At 39.1% G+C, this 26,731-nt stretch overlaps 1 protein-coding gene across 10 annotated transcripts in view; it reads left to right on the top strand.

The window, feature by feature from the left end:
* TENM2 (teneurin transmembrane protein 2) overlaps positions 1-26,731 on the top strand; it is a 1,076,616-nt gene that overhangs the window by 797,636 nt on the left and 252,249 nt on the right. For 6 of the 10 annotated variants that reach the window (XM_054977124.1, XM_054977117.1, XM_054977118.1 and 3 more), the window contains one exon: positions 19,405-19,527. The exons of 1 other annotated variant lie outside the window; for it this stretch is intronic. In XM_054977124.1, the coding sequence (XP_054833099.1) occupies positions 19,405-19,527 (123 nt within the window). The remainder of the gene's footprint in view (positions 1-19,404; positions 19,528-26,731) is intronic. 3 more of the 10 variants (XM_054977125.1, XM_054977126.1, XM_054977127.1) reach the window with 1 other exon arrangement.

Here is a 26,731-nt window from a genome sequence, read left to right on the forward strand (position 1 = left end):
AACAGGCTTTGAACAGCCCATGATTTAACAAGATAGTATTTGAACAGGAGGATATGTTTGCAATATTTGTGTGGGTGGGTGTTTCTGTTTACCAGTAGTATGCCCAGTCTAAAACTTGTTCATGCTCTGACAGTTTTTATATGCATCAAATATAAAAATGATTATCTCAGGAAAAGAGTGACGTTGAGTTCAGGGGGAAAAAAACCTCCTTCCTTTAAAAATACTATCATATATACATAATTCATTACTAAAGTTAAATTTTCAGTCTTTTAAGTGACCAGGACATTAGGGAAGTCAAATTATGTCATATGGTATAAAACCTAGATTATGATCATTTTCTGGTTTTTATTAGGTAAGTAGAATAAATTACATTCCCAAAGAAGTATGTGATGTAATTAGTGTAACAGTTCTGACTAATCCTTGGGAAGCTAAGGACCCCTAAACTATAACTAAGGACCCTTAGTTAGCAGCTGAAAGAAGTAACTGGGATATGATCTACTCATCTCCAGCAAACAGCTTTTTTATTGATCGGGGATTTGGAAATAATCTTTATTCTGTTGATTTTTTCTGCTTATGGAGACTGTTTAATGTCATCACAATTATATACCTTTGCTGTGCATGTCACATCATGCCTGCAGCCATGCTTTTGTTTTCAAGGAGGGAAGAAATGGCTGCATCCTGCAGATTTTAAGCTATAGAGCTTCACCTGCCCTTCGAGAAGCACATACATTGTATTCCTGCTGTGTAAATAATATATATTTTTGTGATGCCTGGCCTTTCAAAACCAAATAGCTCTGCTACAAGCTCATACTTGATTTCTCAATTTAAATTGTAAATATTTCACTTGCCAAAGCAGGCTTTGGTAGGCTGTGGGCAGATACTTTAATGGTTCACCTGTTGTGTGTTCCTGGATCTCACCCAGATTCTGTTCCCAGATCATACCCCTGTGGTTACCTACCCCATTTACCAAAACTGAACAGATTCACTTCAGCGTGTTAAAATGGCTAATGTCTTTAAGTATGGTGGCAATTAAAGATGGGCACAAACAGCAATATGAACCAAAAAAAGCCACGAACAGCTCAATCAGCTGTTCGCGAGCAAGCTGTTCGTGAGGCCCCGTTCCCCACGAACATGTGTTCGTTTCAAGCCCTGCTCATGGTGTTGGTCAGCCACCAGCTTGGCTGTTGGGGTGTCAGTCTACAACCTAGATACACACGTTTATTTGAAGATTCTCTTTTCTTATTTCTGAAGGCATCAGGCCAGCTCAGCTTGCAGACCCAAAAGATGATGCACTCAACAAAAGATGGCTCAGCAAACAATATATAGTAGTATGACACAGTAGTATGAAATGAAGATAATTACTGGGAAATAGCCTGTGTCTATTTTGTGATTCTTGTATATGCTGGCGCCACCCAGAAATCCATCTGGGCTTTCATATGCAAATACAAGGAGATATGAAAAATCAAAGGTATTTTTGACATGCTTGTATTAATCTGCATTAACTGCCATTTGCCTGCCTGCAGGAATTTGTCTTATAAAATACCTTAGCTCTTCAAAGGATGTTTAGCTTCACATATATGTAGATATATGTGGGGGGGGAGCACAAAAAGCACAAAAACCCAATTCTTGCTAAAGCAGATACAATAATACAATATGCCATGAGGTGGCTTGAGTGAGAAGCCTAATAGCAGTTTTTTTAGGCCTTAAAAATGCAGCAAAATTGAGCAGGAAAAAATGGGGGGGGGGCTTACCAGCATCTACCCTGGGAATGCAGACCCCTGCTAGGCCAGTAGCAATAATGTGTGAAAGAACCCACCCCTCAGATGGCTGCAGTCCGCCCCTGTGGCCTAGAGCAAGGCTGTTAATGTTGCTGCTGGAAGTACTTCCTCTCAACAAAGTGAAAATAGTGTGTGTGGGGTGGGAATCCCAAGTAGGCCTGCAGAGGCTGGGTTTAACTCTGCTTTAGCCCTCCCAATTGATACACAACAGGCCCCAAATATAAATAAGTCTCTGCCAAACCAGTGAGCCTGGCACTGGGACCTGGCTCTCATCCTGGAGTTTGAATGTAGCAACCAGGAGAATAGCACAGCTTCTCTAAGGCAGCTACTTCCACCTAGCCCTTAGGGCCTTCAGCAAAGCCAGCTGTACCCAGCCCTGTGAAGTGAATCTTCTAACTGTGCTAGACCAACTCCTAGCTCTATAATGCTGTCGGGAAGATTCCAGGAAGCTCTCAATCTCTGCAGGCCGAGCACAAGCAGTCAATTTTAAAAGGTGCTTGGCTCCGCCCCTAGGCTAAAACCCAGATGCCCAGGAAGGAGAGCAATGCCACTTTCTCCTTCCAGGGTGGCAAAAGCAGCCCCTGGCCTCAGCAGCATTCGTCTGTCAGCTGGGAGCGTCAAATTCTTGCTTTTCTCCACATCACGGTTCCATATAGATTCTAAAGCATTTGGCATTTCTATAAGGTAAAAAAAAATACAAACAACAACAATTAAAAAAACAACAGTATGCTTATATACCACTCTTCTGGACAGATTAGTGCCACCCTTAGTGTTATTATTATCCCTAGAATACAGCTGGGAAGCTGGGGCTGAGAGGAGTGGCTTACCCAAAGCCTCCTGCAGAGTTCATGGTAGTAGTGGAAGCTGAACTAGCAGAGTGCTGATTCACATCTCAGCCACTTAACCATTGTTCTACTGCAGTTCTCTATCTGAATAAAAAGAAATACTATGATGAAAGAGGGCCTTAATTTAAAGTACTCCTGCCATAATTCTTTTCCTGTGCTTGATATGAAAGCTTTGCTTGGAAGTATTCATTGTCGCATCAAAAAAATACACAAGATTGTTGTAGTGTGCTAAATATTTGTATCAGATATGTTTTCAAAATGCAGCGATACAATTGTTAAATTGTGTCCTGTTTATTTTTCTCGTAATTTCCACCATCCAAGTACCAGCAATTTTGCCAACTCAAATCTTCTCTTAATAAACATGGAATGCTCTTGCTTCACCAAGGCTCTTGTTGGATCTGGGCTCTGTGCCATCTAGTTCCTTCTTGCTATTTCGCAGCACCATTTATGCAGCAGGCTTTTGAGAATGTCAGTCGTGACAACGGAAGTTCCCACCCTCACACCTGTTTTTAAAGCTACAAACTGAGGGGGCTGGCTGTAGATGGTATCCAGGGTTTTCCTAATCTGAAGCCTTGGGCAAATTCATTTGCATTTGTTTGAAACGGTACATTCAAAATTAAACATAATAAGACAGCCTGATGCCACAGCTGTAGCCTGCTCCTCCTCCTCCTTCCTGGGTAAGCTGAGATGATTCAAGGCCCTGGACTAGCAAAGCCTGGTGTGATACACAGATTACACAGATCAGTGCCAGGAAAGTGATTCTGGCACCTTTACTGGTGCTCCGAGTTCTCTGCCAATTGATTTGTGGCATAAGAGTGGCTTTTATTGTAAGTGGTTTCCCTTGCCAGTGCTTCTGCATAGGGATTTGTTGGCACAATAGTGACTGCAGGCTAGTGGGAGGGGAATTGCCTTGAGGGTAAATGGAAGGAATGTGAGAAAAACAATAAAATCACAGCACTTCATTTGTTTTACAAGTAGCTGGACATCCTGAAAGTCTTGATTCCCATCCAAATTATTCTGCTCTGCAGGCAGGTTTATTTAAACGGCATGCAGAATTTGCCTTTGGGTAAATACCCTTGTTTTTGTGTGTAAATTCCTGTTGCATAATCTTAACTTAAATTATTACAAATACTGCCTTATTGAGAAACCATACCTTTTATGTATATCAGTCTCTCAGTGTTTCAAGCCTTTTGAAATATAAGTGCCCCGATCGAGGGAGGTGATGTGCACATAGAAGCTCAATTCTGCATGTATGTCAAGAATCAGAAGCTGGATGCACATGTGAATGTAGAAGTCCTTTGTTACTTTCACTGGGATGTGCTTTCAGATGCATGCTTTAATGTGTTAAGTGTGTTTGGCTATGGATACCCAGTAAGATACACATTGCAAGCAAATATGGTGTGGATAGAGAACTTCCCCCTTGGATCAACATTTAATGTATGTTTGCATGTGTGTATTGTGCAGCAGCCTGCTTTTGTACACTGATTGCCCTCTCTGGATCAGAGCAAAAGGACTGTGTTCTTTCAGTTACCTTGCCTGCTTTGTACAATGTAATTTATTGCACTGTCATACCTTCTCCTATCTCTTATGAAGTTGATGGATTATCACAAACCCATATTAAAATTATGAAGCATAGAATATATTTCAACTGCCGGACTCTAAGCTTCAAATGTACTTGCTATTAGATTGCAGAGATATACCCTTTATACACCCTAGTCATCCACCAAGGGAAACTTTCTGTTTTCATAATTTCTATTGTACTGTATGACTTATGAGTTTTAGAACCTTGGCAAACCCAGCATGCCTAAAGGTGAGATAATCAGAGCATGCACATAGGGACATTATTTGAGCACCGTAACATTGGACTGCACAGAATGTCCCCAGCTTACTCTAAGGGCAACCATGAAATTTAATTTAGAATTTTACAGTCACATTTTGAATGGGAAATCTCAGTAATAACTTTCCCTTTGCTCAGCCTTTTAACTGTGAAATTCAGTTGGGGAGTTTTGAAGCAGCAGGTAATGCTGCAGCACTCTGGAGGGATTTTGCCAATACTGCGCTAAAGTGCTTGCAAGTGTCATTTCCATATTTAACTAATTTCAGTTTTTAATTAGCTCCATGTGAAAAATGAGAGTTCAAGCTGAGCTAAGCTGTCAGCATACACTCTTGTTTCCTCTCTAGCCTCCTAGGACAATCAGTTGGGGGAAACAGGAGGGGAGAGAAGGGATGCTTCTGCAGAAGTAATCTTTCAGGAACCCATTCCTTGACAACAATCAACAGTGTTCAGTCCATTCTTGACCCAGCAGGATAAAAGTTGATGCTGAACACATTTCAGAAATACATTTTGGTTTATTGGATCAATCAAGAAATATTTTCACAGGTATTAGAATAGCAATACATCCATGATACTTTTTTGGGTTTACTATAGCTTTTGTTTATTACATTAACTCACATTTTTATCTAATAATTTATTCTGTGGAATATTTTTGAACCAGAGTGCCTTATACCTCAAGTAAACACAAGTAGCAAAGCAGAATTTTTCAAGGCCTAGCTCCAGACAGTGTCCTTGTTACATCTGCATTCATAGTTTCCCCCATCCTGATTTTAAAAATCTGTTGTATAAACTGGAAAAATGCATTGCCAGGAATATTCATACTGCACCGTTCTTTTTAAAAAGTATAGTGTGCTACCATTTGTGCAACTTGACACTACAATCTTGACCTGACCAATATATAAAACAATTGGGGGCAGGGGGAATCAAAGACTCCACATTTCTTCTATATAACCTCTATTTTAATAAAAATGTCATTTGTCAGAATACTAAGAAAGTAATTAGCTAGAATCCAAAACTAGTATTTAAATGTAAAATTAATAGTGAAAATTGAAATGGCAATTGAAATTATCAATAAAGTAAGGTATTCCTGATAGTATTAATTACAAAGATGAGTAACTTTTTAAATCCTCAATTTCATTTCATCTATTTGTACTCAGAAACTAGTGGTGCAGTGAATTTCACTTGTAAGTGACATGATTACTATGGATAGCCACTTAAAGCAATCAGTAAATGATTTCCTCTGTTAAAACTATAAAATCAAATAATTTATTTCACAAATTTTAAAAATAGAGGAGATGGTCAGTGTTAACAAATGTATCTGGGCATATTAGGAGCATTGCAAAGGGAGAAATTGAATCCCTGGAAATTTGAGCTTTTGAGATACTGATCATTGGTTGTGGATTTTTTGTTTCTTGGGTTTTTTGTTTTTTAAAAAATTACTGAGGGTCAACTTTGTAACTATGGTTTTGATAAGAGAATGGAGGAAATGTGCCTAATAATAGGAGTTGTGCACAGGTACATAGTTCTTATATTTAACTAACATCAACACTGATTTATGTGTTCAAAAATGTGTACCGTACAATCTCAATAACAGTAGCTTGCTCAAGCCCCTATAATAGTTTATATTGTTTGAGGGCAGGTGTGTGTGTTGGTGGGGGCTTTTAAGGGTTCCAACTTCTTTGAAGCTAAAAGCAAGGGGAGGTTAATTAGAATGCCAATTAATTGCTCTCTCAGGGGACTCTTCAAACTGTAAATTGGTGTTAGGTGGTCAGGAAGCTTATCATCTGTTTCTATTGTGTTGGGTTATTGTGTAGTGAGGGGAGTAGAAGGGTAGACCTACTAATAATTTATCTTCTACTGCCACTGCAGTTCTACACAGACCCCCAGTTTGCATACCTGTAAAAGTGCTAGATTTTGAAGCTATCTTTCAGAAACCAGCAGCACAATCTATAATTAAGCATATTTATGGAAGAGCCATAGAGAATCACAGCACTAATTTGTACAGCTCCAAATGATAGGATATTTGATTCAAATTATTTTGAAGATCTCCCTATTGTCTTTTAAAAGGAAATTTTCCCACAAAAAGTGAGCAACATGAGGGGAAAAAACACCCAACCACCAATATGTCAAAACTAGAAAGTCTATTAGACAATATCTAGCAATGTAATTATACAATGATGATAAACCAAAAATAAAAATATGTAAGATTACTCTGCAATGTGTCCTCATGAGAAAGTGTGAAACTATATGTGACCTTGAAAAGAGGCTCAAGAGGCCAGATTTCAAATTAATGGCCTGTAACTACAAGACTGGAAAAAAAATATCTCCCAAACCTGCCTACCATTTTGAGGCAGGCAAAATATAGCCAGCAACTTTCACAGTGGTCTAAAGGATCCTGAGCTCAGGTAGACTATTTGAACCAAGACATCTTTTCATCTGCAATTCCATGTGTTACTTATGTGTTGATGTGCCCCTGTAATCTCTTGTATGTGGGCAAGACCAAACACTCCTTGCGAACTAGAATCATTGAACACTGCAGCAAGTTGAACAGGTTTTTCCATATAATTTTACTCCTCTTGATTCCAATAGAAGAGTTAAGCCTTTGCTTAGCTCCCATTTTCATCAATGTAATCAAATGCTTTCCTGTCTGGATCCTGCCTTTAGTTTTTATCCAAGCTATTTAGAATAGTAGTAGTAAGTTTATTGCAATTAGTCATTGGCCATAGCAAATTTAAAATTAACATATAAAATATACAGTTGAAATCGACTCCATAAAATCCAAGGACTACAAAATATCAATAAAACTACAGCAAATAATACCCTAAGTCTTAAAGACAAAGAAATATCTGTCCAGATTCCCCACTAGTTGCCACAGATGCTTTTATCTTTCTTGCTACAACTGTGAATAGAAAGTCTTTATAAGACATGTCCACATCTGTATCAGATAGCAATATGGAAACTTTCTTGACCTCTGAGCATTGCTTTAAGCTATCTAAAATTTCTGCTAGAAATTTAACTCAAGGGGTACAATACTGTGGATGGGCAAGGATATAGTGTGGTAGATCCTCTATTTCTTTAGAGCCACATATTCAAACATGCTGAGGCAGCGGGATATGGTTGAAGTGGCTGTCCAAAATTGCCGTAGGCATTGTTTGCAAATGTAAAGAGATAATGATGAGTGTTTTTTTCAATATATTAACTAAATAAGCAGCTCTAGAGTGTGATCTATCTTTGTATCAAAATCATATACCCAGTTCCTGATTTCATAGTTATCAGTTGTCAAGCCCAAAATATCATCCGGGATGGACTATCTGGAACATATACTATCAAGAAAACAAGACACTGAGGATCTTTAGATAATAACATGTTTATGGATTGTTGGCAAAGCATGTTAACTTTAGTGCTGGCTAAGCATGTTAACTCTAGTGTTTTTGCTTCTTATCCAGTATTTTATTATCATTAAATGGGCTCGTGCCCTGATAGAGGGAATTCCCGTTTCAGCTCTCATCAGGGTGACCAGCGACCCCTTAGGAAGGGCTGAAATGTACCTTAAAAATTGGTTCTGGATACATTCAAGACTAGCTAGAATTATTTCATTCCACTCCTACGCTTCAACCCCATACAAAAGGTGTGGAATAACCTTATTTGTAAACAGTTTCAGAGCTGTGTCGATAAGCTGACCCTCTCCCAGGAGAAATAGAAGCTCAGAATTGACCCAACCAATCTTAAATCTGAGGATTTTATCCTAGCTACATGGGCAGACCAGCTTAAAGTCTCTTTAAAGAGACACCTAAGTCATTGAAAGAGCTACATTGTTTGATGGAATTTCCCAATATACTCCAAGAGGAGATTTTAGCTCTTTTCTTGAAGGACACAACCTTGATCTTCTTGTAATTGATTGTAAGGATTTATTTACAATAATGCCCTAATTGGTGCATAATCTCCTTAGACTAATTTTAGTTAAAGAAACCTGGACCATGTCATCAGCATATATCAAGATGGAAATTTTTTGCTGTCCCAACATGGGGAGCAAAAAATTGCAGGTCGGAAAGGCACTCCACTATATTGTTGATATACAAATTAAATAGTAGTGTGGACAACACACAGCCCTATTTCACTCCCTTCCCTATGGAAATTCTATATGTTAGGGTGTCAGTAGTGCCCACCCTAACTTTGGCAAAAGTTTTGTTATATAACTTTTGCAACAAAAACAATAACCTTTTGTCTATGCCCATACCTTTCCAGCTTTAACCATAGTCAGGTCCTGTCAATGGAATCAAACGTAGTACCCAAATCAACAAATGCAGCATATAATGTCTTTGTAAGTTCATACACCCCTGCATAGGCCAGTTGAAAGAGTATCTGGCAATGGTCGATAGTCCTCATGCCTTTCCTAAATCCTGCCTGGCAGAGGGATAAGATCTGCTTCTCAGCAACCCACTCTTCCAACTTACTTAAAAGATGTTTACTATATATCTTGGCCACAACATCCAGTAAACGTATTGGTCTATAATTCTGTGGTACAGCTTTGTATCCTTTTTGTGTGTGTATGGGGACTATAATACTTAACTTCCACCCAGAGGGTATCGATCCTGTGTTATTAATTTGCATGAATACTTTACCCAGAACTGGAGACCGCCATTCTGGAAAAGCATTAGATACCTCTGAAGGGATCACATCTTCCCCAGGAGACTTACCCTGAGTTCAGGAGGCTATTCAGAGTCTGTAATGGGATCCCACTCAAGAAGATTGAAGGCAGTAATAAGGGAAGTAGAAGGATGAGACCCAAATATTGCACTAAAATATGTAGTCCACTCTTTGCTAGTGATGAATGCATCGAACTGGAACAAGGAATCAGACCTTTTATTGGAAACTAACTCCCAAAATCGAGGGTCGTTCTTTTAGTTTACCAATTGTTCCAGTTCACCCCATAGCAATTTAGCATGATACTCTTTCTTTTACCTAATTAATTTTTTATACTGGGGTCTTAATGCTGAAAGATGTGACTCTATCCCATCTTCCCCAAGCCATACTTGTCTCATGGTATGGACCAAGGTCTTTTTAAAAGCTTTGCACTCATGATCATATCAACTATTTTTTTGACAAAACAGCATTTGTGGGACTATTGTTAAGAAGGAATGGTTTAAGACAGGTGTTAATGTCCGCCAAGATCTTAATAGCATTGGCATTATCGCACAATAAGTCAGACCTCAATGAGCTCATCTCCAAATCTGAAAAAACTTTATTTAAAACTTGATATAACCTATCAGACCATCTAAGGTCGCCTTAACTTGAAGTCATCTCCCTCACTTTCCCCTAGATCAGGTTTCAATATAGCCTTGCTGTTAATCTTGATCACCAACTTCTGTGGGCAGTGATCACTTAGCATAGAATCCAACACCTCAAAACTAATCACAAAGTTCATTAAGGAGGAGGAAATGGGAATATAATCTATTGTACTTGCCCTGCCTCTGGACAGAAAGCTATTTAGACGAATTAGAATCTTTAACTATCACCAAAGTTCCAAGTCTGATATTGCAATCCTAAACAGAGTTACTCCTTCTAAAATAATTGACTTCAGTTATTTTAAAGTTTGGACATCACTGTAAAATACGTCTTGACTGAATATAAGTAAGATTGGGTTACAAGTTTTCTTGAACTATAATAATAATAATAACAATAACAATAACAACAACAACATGCGATTTATATACCACCCTTCAAGACAACTTAATACCCACTCAGAGTGGTTTACAAAGTATGTCATTACTATCCCCACAACAAAACACTCTGTGAGGTAGGTGGGGCTGAGAGAGCTCCAGAGAGCCGTGACTAGCCCAAGGTCACCCAGCTGGCTTCAAGTGGAGGAGTGGGGAATCAAACCTGGCTCTCCAGATTAGAGTCCCGCACTCTTATAACCACTACACCAAACTGGCTCTCATGCTTTCCATGTGAACTTCTTCTCCCTCCCAATTTCTGTATATTCCTGTTTTGTAGAAAACCACAGAGAGGAGTACCTGTTCAGTTCTTTGTTGTTTGTTATTTCTTTTGCATGACTATATTGGTAGCACTGACACACAAATAGATTTTTATTTTTAATACCAATGTTACGCTGTTTCCTACTTTTGTCTTACTGTGTTCATGTGTGCCTGGGAATAACCATGGTTCAGGGTTGTATATGTACTGAAGTTGTCCATAGGTACGTGGCACTTACTCCATTCCATTGTAACCGTGATTTGCAGAATCATTCAAAATCATTTTCCGGTTTACGGAGGTGCCACTGTTAACACTGATGCCATGTAATTCTAAAGTTAACCGTGGGTAACCCTGACTAGGCAACGGAGGTGAGAATTTGCTCCAGAGAAATCCAGGACATGAGAGGAAAGGGGGGAGCATGCATCTCCAAGATTAGCTCCCAGTAACAAAACATTCTGTAAGAACATTCATAGTCATTCTAATGCTGTAGCCGGCCACCAGCATTTTAAAATTCTTGTAATTGACAACTTGCCTATTACAGCTCTCAAGATAACAATGTAGCCACATATTTTGAACTGTGGAGCACTTTAAGGGAGCTTGGCACAGAGTAGGTATGTTCCATTCTTTACCCACAGGCACTGTCAGATAATTACACAGCAGCAGGAAGCCTGTTTTACCACATGCTTAGTCTAATGTTTAATCCAGCCTTGAGTATGCTACAGTGGTTCCAAATTCATCTTGACCACAAATGCACATCTAGTAAAGATGTATCACATTAGATCTTCCTACAATGTTTTCCTAAAAATAACTCTTTTACTATTCTACTTTTCCTGCTTCCTGGCCAATTTCATTCCTGCTGAGAACAGTCAGAGAAAACTGTCAAGTAAAAGTATAGCTGTTTCTTCTGCTTTTGAGATACATTTTAAACTTGCCCAAACTAGAGCCACAATTTTTTCTAGCTGTAGGAGAGAGAGAGAGACTAGAATCTCTATTTTCTAGGGCAGCAGATACATAGAATGTGTGCACTTCTAAGTACAGAATTTTGGTTTTGTCCAGACTTTTAAAATATTGGGGTTTGTAAGAGAACAGGGTGGGGAGGGGTTTCATACCACTACAGGGCCGCTAGCATCCAGCTATGACTATCCAGTTCTCTAAAGGTTACAGTACCAACTACTGTTTTGCTACAGTAGTTGGTACTGTAGCAAATGTCAACACACTGAAATTTTTAGTATCTCACACAAGAGAATGGTTCTACAGCATATATAACCCAGGGGACAAAGGGGACACATTTTACTGGCATTGTTGTTTTTATGTTAGTTCAGTTTGGTCAGTGATAACTTAGTCTTTGGGCTAGCATTTACCAGCCCAGTTTAATATTCTTTTAATACTTTTAATTCTTTTAATTCTACCATAAGCTTTTTACCTGTTTGGAAATCTGGTGGAACAACTAGGTACAGACTAAAACAGCTTAATCAGCATTGTGGATTTATTTTCTGGATCTTGTAAATACTGAAATTGTGCTGAATGTTGAACCGTGCCGTATGCAGCATTGGTGCTCCATACATTCTTCAGTAGTGAACAAAAGGATTGTAGAAAATGATAGCATGCCAGTTATTTTCCATGTGCTATACAAATTATTGTCAGTCCCTGGCAGTTAGATCCCCCAAGTTCTCCACAGTTAACACACAGGTGTTCCAGCTGAAGTAACTTCATTAGAGATCCATTCAGTACAAGGTACTCAGACGATGGAATTGGCAGAGGTGACGTATGTGGGGCTAGCAATGTTAGTTACAGGGAATATTCCCATCTTTGGGAAGGAGGACCGTTAACAGCGGGGGGGTTGGAGTGAGACATTGTTTTAGAGCAGACAGTGAGAACGATGAACTTATCTTTGATTCTCATGAAGAACGTATTTTGAGCCAGTTTCAGCAGGCCGTCAAGGACACGGACTTAGCAGAGTGAGAAAGAGAAAGTAAAGAGATAACCTACTGGCATTGCATCAATAAAGAACTTCCCATACTCTCAGAGACCAGAGGCAGAACCAATATACATTCATGGCAGATATGCAGGATTTATACATGGCAATTATTCTGTTTGTTTTGTATACTCATCCAGACACTGCAAAAACAATCTTTGCAAAGAAGGTTGCATTTAGAATCTTAAGGTTGCCACAAAAGCAGGCCTGCTGTATATAGTTTCAGGGGTTGATGAATCTTTTGCCAATTTTCTGCTCTCTGTACAATCTACGGTCTGTCATGAGAATGGATGAATGGTGTGCTGCATTATGTTCCTCTTGCAATGCCTTTGTCATGAGATTTCAAATTCTGAATGCAGCATGCAGTGCTGTTATCATTCTTGTGACAAAAATTGCATTCGGGAAGTGGCACAAAATCAAAACATTTCTGTGAGGAGGACTGAAAGGAGGAAATACAAAAAGAGAATAAAACAGAAGTTTGTTCTCATGGCTGTCAGAATGGTAGATAGAAAACTAATGATAATGCAGGTTGTTACTATTGTTCCAGCTCTGTTTAAATATGCTTCTGGTGGTGCTTCAGAGAATTTGAAACCAGATCTTGTGATTTTTTTAAAAAAAACCTGTAATGTAATTCTAAGTGTGTGTAAGCTTTTCAAGTATTTTGGAAGCAGAAAGACTGAAATTGGACACGGAGGGGTAAATTTTCAAAGTATTGCATGGGTGATAGGCGCACAAATCCCATTACTGCTAATGGGATTTGTGGGCGTATCTGTCTTGCATTGCTTTGAAAATTCATTCCATTCCATTCACGCAGTACAGGCCTGGAAGAAAAATCACTGACTCAGTTTTGAAAGAGGTTTTTGTATTTATTTTTCCCAACTGTCTTTGACGTATAAGCACACTTCAAATCATCGGATGACTTCCATTCCTCTAGTCTGTTGTTTTTTTAACGGTCTCTAGAAACAGAGATTCAAAAGGAAGCAATACATAAATGGCAATGGGACCTGGACCCTCCCATTTCTTTATTACTGTATCATTCATCCTTCAACAATGTCTAAGTTGACAGTCATTCTCTCTCTCTCTCTCTCTCTCTCTCACACACACACACACACACACGCACACACACACGCGCAGATACATGGTCATCACCTAACGATAGTACTGGTAGATGGCCAACAAACAAATGGAAGGTTTCTTCCTTCCTTTTTTATCTCTACTTAACATCATTAATGTTATCATTATTATTATTATTGTCACCAACTCTTCAATTCCTCAGGGATCTGGGAGGGGACCAAAGTACAAAATAAACTTCTGGGGGCAAGTGCCCCCACCACCCAGCATAACAAGCTGTCACTAATTCCTACTAGCTAACCCTAAGCTAACCTTAAGCATAGAGACCAAAAAACAAGGTCTCCAGCTCTTCTGGATGTTAATCAATATGTCCACCCTTGTAAGGTAGGACACTTGTAGACTGAGTTCTACAAAAACAGTTATTTGGTAGCTTAGGCCAAGATACTGGATTCAGATTGAAGCCCCCAAACCCAATAACACCACAAAAGTATGATTAATGGAATTTATTGAGAATTGTGCAAAAGGTTACAAATAGAGAAATTATGCAAGGCAGGAAAGAAAATAATAAAATATAAATAACTATTCTAAAATACTTATCTGGCTTTGGTTACCTAACCCAGATGTTACCTAGTCAGGTCAAACCACAAAAGTTCAACAAAACTCCAAAGTCTCATTCCCAAAAGATCCAAGAATAAAATGGCTTAGAGCTGACACCTAAACCAGTTGCCAGTTCAAAAGCTTAAGATGTCTTGAAAGCAGCAAAAAACAAACTGAAGGCCCTTCTTTATCCCATGCCACCAGCAACATGGCATGATCCTACAAGCAAAGTGTTGCAAAGGCACGTGACTGATCACACCCCTCTGCAGCAGAAATGTATTCCCAATCAGAACAACTTGCCGCCAGTGTTACCCAAAGTGCTAATGAGATGGAATGTAAGGGAAGAACTTCCCACTAGTTCCTGGCCTTGAAAGCTTCTGATCCCCATGATCTCATCCACACCTATGTGCTACAGATCCATCTCCAACCTTCTCTCTCTGGGAACTGCTGGCCCAAAATTGCCATTATCCCACCCTGTCAATACAACCTTTGAAAATAGTTTGAATTTTTCCAAACTATTAGTGTATGTGTGTGATCGTATGTGATGAATAAATTATCCAATTGCTATGAGACACATGTCTTCACACTGAACATCTACTGTAGGAGCACCTTAATAAGTACTACTGTTATTTAAGGAGTTCCTGATAGAGGAGGTCTCTTATTCCTCTGAAACTGTCATCTGGCTCAGAGCAGTAGCTGTGAACTTTAAACATTCCTTCTACGGGGCTTCTCCAGTTGTGATTGACGGGGATCCTGATCCCTTGGATGTATCCGATGGGAAGGGAGAAATGCCATTATCCTGGAAAGCTGGAGAATCAGAGAAAAACAAGATACCAGCTTCTGATGATGATGGTAAGCAGCACTCAAACACAAACCCACAAGTTTTTCAGGGAGTCATTTGTAAAAAAAAAGCATAAGAATTCCAGATTTGTGTTTACCACAAATTTGGTATTCATAGTAACTTCCCCAAACAGCAATTTTTGTGTATCTTCTAATCTCGGGAATTTCAGGATACACACCCCTAGTTCAATACGTGTCACCAAATACGAATCTAGATGGTGATTTAATTGTACACACTATAAAAGCTGTACAGTAGTTACATAGAAGCAAATCCCATTGACTTCAGTTATATATGAAATCAGGCACATTCCTGGAAAATGTGGTTGTTGTGTTGCTTTTTGTAGCACTCAGTAACACAGCATATTTCCAATGTCTCATTCTTATTACTGAAATACACAAATTTAGCACTTTCCCAGCATTAGATTAACTAACCTAGCCTCTCTGTGTAACTATGAGCTAATTTTACGAGAGTTACATGAAATTATACCCTTTAAGGACATCTAAAGACTATCATTGGTTCCATCTAAAATTGCCATTATGTTTCTCCTCAGTTCCCATAACTGGAGTTGGCCCCAAGCCATTTGTTAGCTGTTTGTAGACTATGCCTTCAGGAACAGGAGAGAGAAGCAGCATCTAAACAGATTTGATTTGGATTTACAGGTCAGTGACAAAACAGATTTGATTGGTAAGGCCCCAGAGTCTCAAAGCTGGCTCTAACCACTAGAGCCAGCTCTTAGTTTGAATGGCAAAAATGCATGAGAAATTACAATATTCTTTAACATTCGTATCATTCCTAATATTTAATTAAAACATTTTAATAAAATAATTTTCAGTTGATTGGCAGGAAATATTTTAGAGTCTGTTTTTGTTTTACTGTTACATTACATTATTGAAAACAATAGTGTTATACTGACAAATATTAAATGGATATAACATCAATATGTCTATATCTTACTTATTTTTTTCTTGCTCTGCTGAGGTAATTTCAGCTTTGGGAAGGAACAAGTTTAAAAAAATAAAAGGTAAAGAAGACATGGTTAAGACATGGTTATGCAGTGACCCTTCCCTCAACAATATTAGGCTGTTAATTGGTTTTTTAAAGGAGATGTTAATCACAGATCTCTTGCATCTGTCTACTTTGACCCTCAGTAGAACAATGCAGAGAGTTCAGTTAGTAACTGGTTAAATATATCAGCTTACATTGTTGTAAACTTGTATTCATTTATAGTACTTTTTCCTTCTATTGGGGTCCTAATTCTCCCTTGCAAGGATCTCTTTGAACATCTGCAGTTGTATGAAATATATTTTATCATAAATAAAGATCTATTTCCTGTTCAATACCCAGCTTTGACAAAAGTTGTCTCATCATTCATTTAAGATGAAAAGAGGATATTTTCTGCTCCCACTCTGAATTGACAATGCTGATCCTTAAAAAATTGTCGGCTCTTGGTAACCCTCTCTGTAAACACAATATGTAGTTAGCTTCCATGTTTACACAAGCAGATGACAATGTCACTCCACATATAATGTCTAATACTTATTGATTGGCTTTTTATCCATTACCGGATGCTTTTGTTTGAAAACAGTTTAGTGATGCTCCACAAAGCTGCAGTGACCTCAGTACATGAAGGACATGATATTTTGTTTCTGGAGCGTCTCCCTTTATTATTGTTCAGTGTCTATCGTTGCATGGCTTGTTAGCAACATCTAAATTGAGATTTAGTCCAGATATGCTCATTTTCTTCTGTTTGCTCTTTTCCAAAGCATGTTAGTGACCATTTTTGTGAGAAACTTTCTGATCTGTTTATCCAAATGCTTCTGTAGAATTCTTTGTAGTAGTATGTTATTAGTTTAATACGTATCATTTAAAATGACTGATTGCCTTAAGCAGAATTGTGCATAACTTTGTCAGGCCTGGCTGGATCTCTTTCTCCACATGGCTGTTCTGTTGGCCCTGTATCTTGACCTCTGTGACCCTGCTATTCTATGTTTAGGCCTTTCTTGAACAGGGACTGTCAATAGTGATGAATTGTGCATTCCTTCAGAAATGTAGGCCTAACTACCATTAGGGACTAGACCTACCAAATTCATTTCACTTGTGACCTCTGACACATTTGAACCTGAGTCTCTACAGAAAAGTAGTTTTGAAAATTAACCCACTGTGTTCGCTCTAAAGTTCTGGCATGTGAATTCAATAAAAGCATTTAGCGTTTAACGCAGCTTAGCCGTGAAGTGGTTAAGCACAAACAGCTTTTCTAAAGTGTGAGACCTCCCAGCTCAGTAAGTGGGTTTGCATATTAACAAAGTAAAGCACATTTACTATTTCCTTAGATGTGATTATGCTAACTTTTCAGATATATCTGAATGGCTGTGAGAAAGTGGAAACCAATAGCTATCTCCCTGATGTCATTACCCAAACAAGAAATGTTCATTGATAAGGATTCCATCCAATTATTGATGTATTTGGTGGCAGCCACCAATTCTCTGGTGCATTCCGTCCTGATCTTGTTGTCTGCCTCCCTTATTCATTTTCTATATGACACGCTAAGAGTCTTGTTAAAGGAAAGAGGGCAGACAACTGCATCAGGAGATGAATAGGCAACAAAAGCCATGGCTAACATGTCTTCTACTTCACTTGGTACTTTTAAAGGCTGAGTGCTTATTTGATATTCAAATATCTGAAGAAGTGAGCTGTGGCTCACCAAAGCTCATACCCTACCACTAATTTTCTTAGTCTTATAGGTGCTACTGGCTCTTTTCCACTGCTACACACAAACTAATATGGCTACCCATCTTGAACATATGTTATCTTTTTCCTGTTCTTGTGTCAGTCAAACCTGGTAGAATATTCTCATAAAGATTTCCAGGACAGGTAAAAAGTTACACAAGTCATATTCCAGATATAAATCTCTGTATTATTATCAGTGATTGCTGACAAACTTTTACTATGAACAGTTCCTAGGTCTTTAACAACTGTTAAGAAGCAGAAAGCAGTAAGGAAATATTTTCCGTACAAAGAAATGCCACTTATCAGAGAAGTGTTTCCTGCTTATTTCTACCTGTTACACAGCTATTTGAAGATATCTGATATCTGAAATTTGCCAAGACAACCTTATTATGAACCCTATTTATGAACCTTATTCATAAAATGTGATATAGATATTGAAGGATGGTAACTCTTCTTTGTCTGTTTGTTGTTTGTACTTGGCCTGCCTTTCTGCATTTTGGGCTGAAGACTGAGTATCCCCCTTCCTCCGTGGAAGGTGAAATATAGGCCATTTCCACACTACTCACCTTCAATTGGAACGCCGTGGAATGTAGCAGACAAAACGTGGAAGATAGCGTTTTCTCGCGCAAGTTTTGCACGATGTTGCACAAAACTCACGTGAGAAAACGCTATCTTCTGAAGTTTTTTCACAACGTTCCACGGCGTTCCACTTGAAGGTGAGTAGTGTGGAAATGGCCATAGTCTGGTGTAGGATACCTATGGAACATGTTTCCAAGGAGCTGTTTCAAACATAACCAAGAATCCAGTATACACTCAGTTGCAGCCCGTCTCAGCTTCTTCTTGAGTGTACCTGTGTAGTAAATGCAAGTGTGTGCAAATGTATTTGTCACATACACACTTTACTTTTTTTTAAGTATATGTTGGTATTTTTGCAATACAATCCCTGTAAAAGCCCTTGTGGTCACAGCTTTATAGATAGGAAAGTGTTTCATAGAACCAGTTTAGCCAGGGATTATACTGGGACAAAGGAAAGGAATTTATGTGCAAAAGTGCCTTCAGTCCTTCTTCAGCTACCTTAAAAATTATTGTCCAGCTTCGGACTTTTTTCTGCTGGTGAAATTCCCAAGCCTTTTCCAGAAATATAAAGACCATGAAGCTAGAGACAAAAGGAAATGTTGTTTTCTAACAATGAACTGTTAATCGCTATTGGAAAACAAAAACTTTTCACAATGAGATTTAAATGTATGAAAACAAATGCAAAAATACTTAGAAAAACCCTAGATACATTGTGAAGTTTTATATTTAGTTACGATATAATTATGGATATCAGACTTTCAGCCTTACAGTATACATGCCCCATATATTTCTGTGGGATGCAGTGATCAGCTTGTTATTCAGTGATATCAGAGGACTGATATATTTCATCACTGTAGCCCTCATATGCCAAAATAATAAGAAAATTTTATTTTGAAAGATATTTTGTCATAATTAAGGTAGAAAAAAAGATTAAGTAACTCATATATATACCCCTATCTAATTATGATTATAATACAATACAGTAATTTGCAAAATATAAACTATGATAAGATCCTTCTCATACATTTTTTTTGGTCTAGAGAGAAGCTCCCACACACTCCCCAAAAATATTCGTGATGTGACTACAATTTAAAATGCTTCTCTCGGTCTACATAAAATTTTATGGGGGATGGGGTAATGTAAGCATTCTATGTTTATTTTCCCTGGCTTTGTCTGTCTTGCAGCAATGCATATGCTTGGGCTAAACTGGCAGCTACAACCAGCAGATGGACACACCTTCAACAATGGGATAAGGACTGGTTTGCCAGGCACTGATGATGTAGCAACATTGCCATCTGGAGGTAAAGGTGAGGATACAACAGCATCTTTAGCTCTTCAAAATCCCTTGTAATGCAAATTCAGTCTTTCACATATTGCTACTTAAGTATTTATAATAGATGTTCTCCACTTGCACATATTAAAAGTATTATTCTCGATTAGGCTGTATTGTATTATCTGACTGCATCAATTTAATTTGTTGTATGTTTTTAAAGTATAGCTGCACAACAGCAGTGATTTTAAAAGAATCCAGATCCTAGAATACTATTACTAAAGAAAAATGTCCTTAGAAATCCATATCATCATTGAACATTGTATTCATGTTGTATAATGTAGGACAGCAAAAACTAGGCAGAAGAGGGAGATTTGTTTAGCAGTATGGCTTTCATTCTGCTCTCAGTTGGACCAAGGAAATCATGGGTTAGATGTATACAAAATCAGAGAATAGTTTTCCTGAAGCCAACCATTTTGCCTAGTAAACTACAGAGTGATCTGTGTTTGTTGCATTTATGCTAAGTGCTTTCACAGATATGTGAGTGGGGTAGTTTTGTGATCATGCTAAGGATCTTCACCATCCATTGATTCTGGTTGCACTGTTGATGATAGTGTGAATTCAACATCATGGATATGATTGCCCACTTTACTTTTGCCAGCTGGCCTCTGTAGTGCTTCCTTTGACAGTGGCTTGATTTACAGACATTAGCATTTTATCTCCCAGTTGTGAAAAGTTTCTCTTGTTGATCAAGGTGGAAGAGGTAGCCTGGCAATAATTTTTTGGGTCAGTTGGCAAGTCTAACTATTAAAAAATTAGCCCTCTAAAGCATAATATTAATACAATGAATTATTTTCTTTCTTTTTTTGGTTTCTGTTGTGTATTTGCTACTCCCCGACTAGGAGTTTGTGCCTTTATCATTAAATGACAAGCTGAACTTCATTAAACAAACCTTTATTAGACATAGAGATGCAGTGATCAGAATCCCTTCATCTGTTAAGTTTCTGCCTGTCGTGCAGCTGTTGAAGACACAGGAGCCCTGCCAAAAAAAATAGTAAGATGACCACACATAACATCTACTGTCATTTTGAAAAGCAAACGTGGATAGAAGTGGAAATGGAACACATAGCAGATAGTAAAGTGTTAGGAGGGAATCTAATAAACTTACTAAACTATATTCCTCGTAAAACCATTGAAGAATGTTACATTTCAGCCTATAGGCATCCCGCTCTGCAAGAGTCAAATAAAAAGGACTTCAAATGGTAGCAAAAATGGGGCATGGGAGCAGAACAAGTTTGAAAGGTTTGCTGCCTTTTCCTCTTCATTCACTTAATTTAAAGTTAATATTGCCAGGCCAGCAATTTTTAAGAAGGCCTCTGTCAAGCTTTTCACACACCAGCTGTTTCAGGTCTTGCCTCCCTTGACTGGCCAGAATGACCTTTCATAATTGACAGAGCTCAGAATGAAACCAGCAAGAACTTTTAAAAAATCCTCTGGCTTTCCAAAGAGAGAGAGAGACATATGTTAACCCCTGAAATATGAGGAGTGACACAATCCTGAATTACAATACCTTTTTGCAGTGCAGAGTGAGGAGATTAGCCACTTGGACTGCAATCCTCTGCACACTTACCTGGGAGTAAGCATTACTGGACACTTTAAGACATATGTCTGAGTAAGAATGCATAGGAGCAAGCTGTATAAAGAAACTCTCTGTGGTGGTGTACCTGAGTTAGGTGGACATATTGGGGTGTTTAAGGGACAGATTTTCCTCTTGCAACTAAAATGCATTTATTTTATCCAGAAAATGATCTCACACTGAGCAGGGTTTTGTAATATGTCAAGCTGCTATTAAATCAGTACAAGCTCAGAAGTTCTGGCCTGGTTTGAAAAATTGTACTGAAGCGGTAATAAACGGATAGGAAGATACACAATGGTAGTCTAAAAATACCTAAAGAGAGCAAACTCCAAAGAGAGATGGAGTTGAAAAGATGAAAGTAAGTAGTTTTCAGAAAAGGTCCAAATAATATAACTTTTATGACTCCATAGCTAGCTGTCCAAAGAATAACACAAAACTATTAGAACACAAAATAATTAGAAAAAAACAGAATAAAAAATTATGTGCATTGGAGGTGAGGATACCATACCTAGACTAGGAAGTAGCAAAACAACCAAGGAAGCAATGTTAAATAGGTCTACTCAGAGGTAAACCCCAATTCATTGTGGCTTACTATCAGGAAAGTATTCTCAGGATTGCAGCCACAGCTGTCTCTTCAACCTGAAGGTTTTCAGTGCAAAGATGACTTTACACACATTTCCCATGTATTTTTTAAATGTTCACAAGGTTCCCCCATTCCCAGCATCAACTTTTTGGTTGTCCTGTGGGGCTTTGGGGCTTTGTGGGGAGGAGGAGAAAGAAAATATATGCATCTGCAAGCATCAGTTCCTATTTTGCAGGATCCAACTTGTTATTTCAGATAAACAAAAATATGTACAGGTATATATATAATAAGAGAGTTATGAAAGCAGTGTATTTTCTTCAGTTTTCATGATATACAATGTAAAAGATCAAATCTTCAGTTCTCCTCTCATCTCTCATCCCCTCCCCCCACACACCTTCCAGCTATGTTGTATTTAGTTATTTACTTTGGCTACGCTTTAATCAAGCTACAGAATTGTTGTGAGATGCTTAACCTTATTAGGTAGTGTATTGAGTAAATTATACCTTTGAAGTACATTAATATGCAAACAACAACAAGCTGGAATGTGGATTTATGCAGGATTGAGTATGGGTAGAGATTTTGATTTCTGAAATTCTGAGTACCTATGGTGCTCATAAAATTAATATACTGCTACTATGTCCTCTTGAGCCTTATATTATAACTAGCTTGATGCCCGTGCTTCGCTACGGTATTTAACTACTTTAAGTCCAATAATAATACTTATGGGTAGGTAACAGTTTTTGGTTTGTGAGGGGCAGAGTTAAGCTGGTTTTGTAGTATAATAGCATAGTGCCCGAGCTTCACAAAAGTATTTGAATAAAGCAAAGTGTGTTGATGCCTAAAACTGATGAAGTGAATTTCAAAATGTAACATTTATTGAAGAGATTTTTAAAAGGAAAAGGTTGTAGTACAAGAAATAAAGTGAAAAATACGTACAACCATTTTTTTTTCTACTGAAGGACCACTTTGTAGACCTCATTGGTGGTTTCCCCCCACTTTGGAGCCCCCACTTTGAGGAGAAGCTTGTGGGCTTCGAAGCCAAGAGGGTTGAACATGTTGAGGAACTCCACAGGACAGTGGACCGCATCATCCATTTGCACCACCAAGTCCACAGATCTGTACTCCATTTCTGCCCCTTCAAGAGAGTTGTGTTTCATTAATGATAGCAGCCTTGTCTTTCTTGGGAGTCAGAGTGGCATGCTTGCACAGCCTGTCCATGGACTTCTTCGTGATAGTGATGATATCAGGGTATATCGTGTCTGTTAGGTCTGCTAGGGTCATCACTACTGTGCCCAGGCCTGCAGGGATGGTCACCTGCCATCCTGACTTTTATATAAAATCCCTTTTCAGGAGTCTTGTACTGTTTTTCTCCAACTGTATCCAAAGCAGCCATTTTCTCCTGGGGAACTGATCTCTGTCACCTGAAGATCAGTTGTAATTCCGAGAGATCTCCAGCTACCACCTGGAGGCTGGCAACCCTACACCACAGGGAGATTGGCAACCCTAGTGAACTTTTAGGGGAAGTTTGGAAGGTGCGTTTTACCTCAGGACACATTCACTGACTCCCTTAGCAGCTGTTTAGAATGTTGGCCCCATATGCAAATGACCTTGAAAGCTAGCCCAATCAGGGAAGAGTGGCTGAGTTGGCAGTTGGCAGGGGAGGAAAAGCCTGCCAGCCACACAGGGAAACTGTATCCCTATGGGAAAACACATTTTACCCCTTTTTACCCCAATGTGGCCTCAATGATGCACCATCTCCCCACAAACATTTAAAAACCCAGTTGCCATACTGACTTCTATATAAAATCCCTGTTTAGGAGTCTTGTACTGTCTTTCTTCAACTGTCTGTAGTTTCCTTTGCCTGATTTTCCCCTCAGAACACAGAGTTCCACAGCTGACCCATCAGCCTGCCAGCCACACAGGAAAGCCAGGCCCCACAGGGAGATTGGCAATCCTAGACTGGGAGGTGTATTTTTACCTCAGGACACATGCAGTGACTCCCAATAGCAAATATATACTCTTTAGAATGTTGGAGAAATGACCAAGCAAGGCCACATATGCAAATGACCTCAGGGAAGAGTGGCAGTTGGCGGAGGGGGGGAAGACCCTGCCAGCCACACAGGAAAGCTGTATCCCTATAGGAAAACACATTTTACCCCTTTTTACCCCCTTAGGGGGTGAATTTCTTAAAATCCCTTCTTAGTGAACCCCACATCAAAAAAGGAACGTCCTGCCCAAATTTCACGTTTCTAGGTCCAGGGGTTTGGGCTGGGTGTTGATGAGTCAGTCAGGACACTTGTCTTTATATAGAGAGATTGCTATGAATCCTTTTGCTTATTATTGTATTATTTCTGGTTTGCTAAGGGCGTCTTCATCATAACAGAAATTCCCTGAGATAAGATACTATTGCTCTCAAGGCTTCACTTAATTCAGTAGTGAACAGCAATATCAAGCAAGGTTTTCTGGTTTGTGGTCAGGATCCTGGTCCTCCTGTCTGTCCCTGGCCGTCGTCACACGGACTTCTATTTAGCGCGAAAATGGCGCAATTTCCCGGCAAACACCCACCTTATTCCAACATTGATGCGATTTTCTTTCTTCTGCTTTGTGCTTGATAGTCGCGATATTTTGTGCCTCAGTGTGAATGCCTCACATCGATGTTTTTCGCCTCGCCACACCATAGGCCCACCCTTTTATTCTCTCCTCAATCCCAGAATCCATTTCTCCCGCGACGCCCCTTTTTTTTTGTAATAATGTCCTTATATCGCTATAATGACACCACACAATGAAAATTTTCTGCTGAAGAAAACAAGTAAAAATGACTGAATTGCCATTAGAGACATTTTTATTTTAACCCAAAACCACACCTCGCTAAAAATGGCCGTGTTCAGTCATTTTCCGGTTTTTTAAAAAAATTACGATGTTATAGCAATATAATACCTTTATTTTTTTTGCGCGGGAAAATTTTAAACTCTGCAACCGTTCTATCCGACTTCCGCTTTCAGTTTTGCGTTACCGAGAGGATCTTAGGCGCGGAAGACTGCAGCCTCATCCAGCTGACAACAACTTCAGTTGTGCACACGGATTTTAGATTATTCAGGAAACAGCAGTAGATTAGGAAGCTAATGTTAATTCCGTTATAGCGGAATTAAACGCCAAAATTTTTTTTTTAAAGGGGGAGGGGCTGCTTCTGCACCCATTAGAGAGAACGGAACAGAGAGCTTAGGTGTGGACAGCTGGGAGTGCAAAGAAATGCAAAGTGGCCCAAAGAAACGTTACTGTGCCGATATCAGCGATGACGCTATATGCTGTAAATTTAACGGAACAGATGCCCGTGTGACGACAGCCCCTGTATACAATACTGAACATTCTGAGGTGTGTGTATCAAACATGGCTGAAGCATTCCTTTCAAAAATAAAGTGGGGTGGATCTGCAGATATTCCCCAAGAAAAGCAAAGGCAATACCTGGGTGCCTGCAGCAAAGGGAGCTCGCCCACAGGAAACTAGTGGATATCCTAAACTGGAAGAGGAAGGATGGTTCACTGATCATAAAGAGAAAGGCCAAGTATATAATAGGCTTTGGAGCCAGGGGGAAGGGAGCTAGGGGGCAGGAGGAAGGTTAAGTAGGATACATAGTTCCAGAGAGTTGTCTTGCATATCTAGCCATAAAAATACAGCATAACTCAAACATCTTCTCTGAATGATGGGAAGGAGGGATACACACAGGACCATATCTTAACCGTTCTGATCCCATCAAGCATACTCCCAGGAACAACTCTGCATCCTTCGGATCCTTCTTTGAGCCTGAGATGTTCACAACTTTGTTCTCCAATGAACAGCTGATATGGAAATGTTGCCCTACATATTTTTGAGTGGCTACATAAAATTTTCAAGAGTGGTTAAATTTGCTGATATTTCTAGATCAAATACTAGTCCCACTGTGTTCCTGTAGTTATTGGCAGTGTCGTTATATTCATTTAATATTACTAGATACCCTGCTGTCACTGTAAACATGGACATAAGCAGATACACTTGAAAGCTCTTCAAAATACATTGGTAGAAAAATACGTAGAGATTTCTACCCTAACCATCTGAAGAAAAGAAGAGTGGTTTATTACTCTGTTTAGAATGGCCGAATCCACACGCACTCATCATCCGCTTATCTTGCGCAGTCATGGCAGTTGGGTTCATTTCGCTACCATGCTGTGCATCATCACATTCACCCTCCCAGTGCGTCTTCGTGGCGCAATCAGTTCTCCACACGCCACTGAGTAAAGCGTTATAGTGGGTGGTTCCCTCCTCCATCGTCAGCGTTGATGGCACACGTCACTTCCCTTTAAAAAAAAAAAAGAAGTTAATTTTGCACTATACCGATATTCCAAGTTTTAAGAAATGGCAAGGTCCCCTCCCCCTCAACTTTGATTGGTCCATTTTTTGCTTGTCACAGACCACTTTCTAACAATTGGCTTGTAGTTATGGTAGGCAAATTTGAAAATAATTTGTCACATTAAAACATTCTCCGGAAACCCTGTTGCTCACAGTGGTGTTCTGCTTGTAGTAGTCGCCAACATGGATGCTCAGAGCATGATATTTCTAATGATGGCTCTGATTATGGTTGGCATGCTTCGCAGCACAGCCAATATGTTTCTAGCCTTTTCCTGCACAAACCACTGCTCACCAAAGTAGGTTTTGCGGTATATTGACCTTTCTTTATTGTGCAAATGTGCTATGAAAGCCCTTTAAAAAGGGGGGGGGCTGGGCGAAAACAGATTTCCGCCAATATTACGTGGTATGGAAAGAAGACGCAATTGTGGCACAGTGATGGCGGGGAACACACAGAATGGGAAAGCATGTGAGTATCTGCTTGAACAGTGCCACAGTTGTGAAAAAGGTGCTGAAACAAAAAGGAAGTGTGGATTCAGCCAATGTTGCTAAGAAATGTCTGTGTCCTCCCTTTTTTTTTTTTGCATGTACATGAAAACATATTATATCTTGAACAATAGAGGCTGAGACTGCAATGACAAA

Source organism: Eublepharis macularius, chromosome 4 (assembly GCF_028583425.1).
Source record: "Eublepharis macularius isolate TG4126 chromosome 4, MPM_Emac_v1.0, whole genome shotgun sequence".
NCBI classification, from domain to species: domain Eukaryota; kingdom Metazoa; phylum Chordata; class Lepidosauria; order Squamata; family Eublepharidae; genus Eublepharis; species Eublepharis macularius.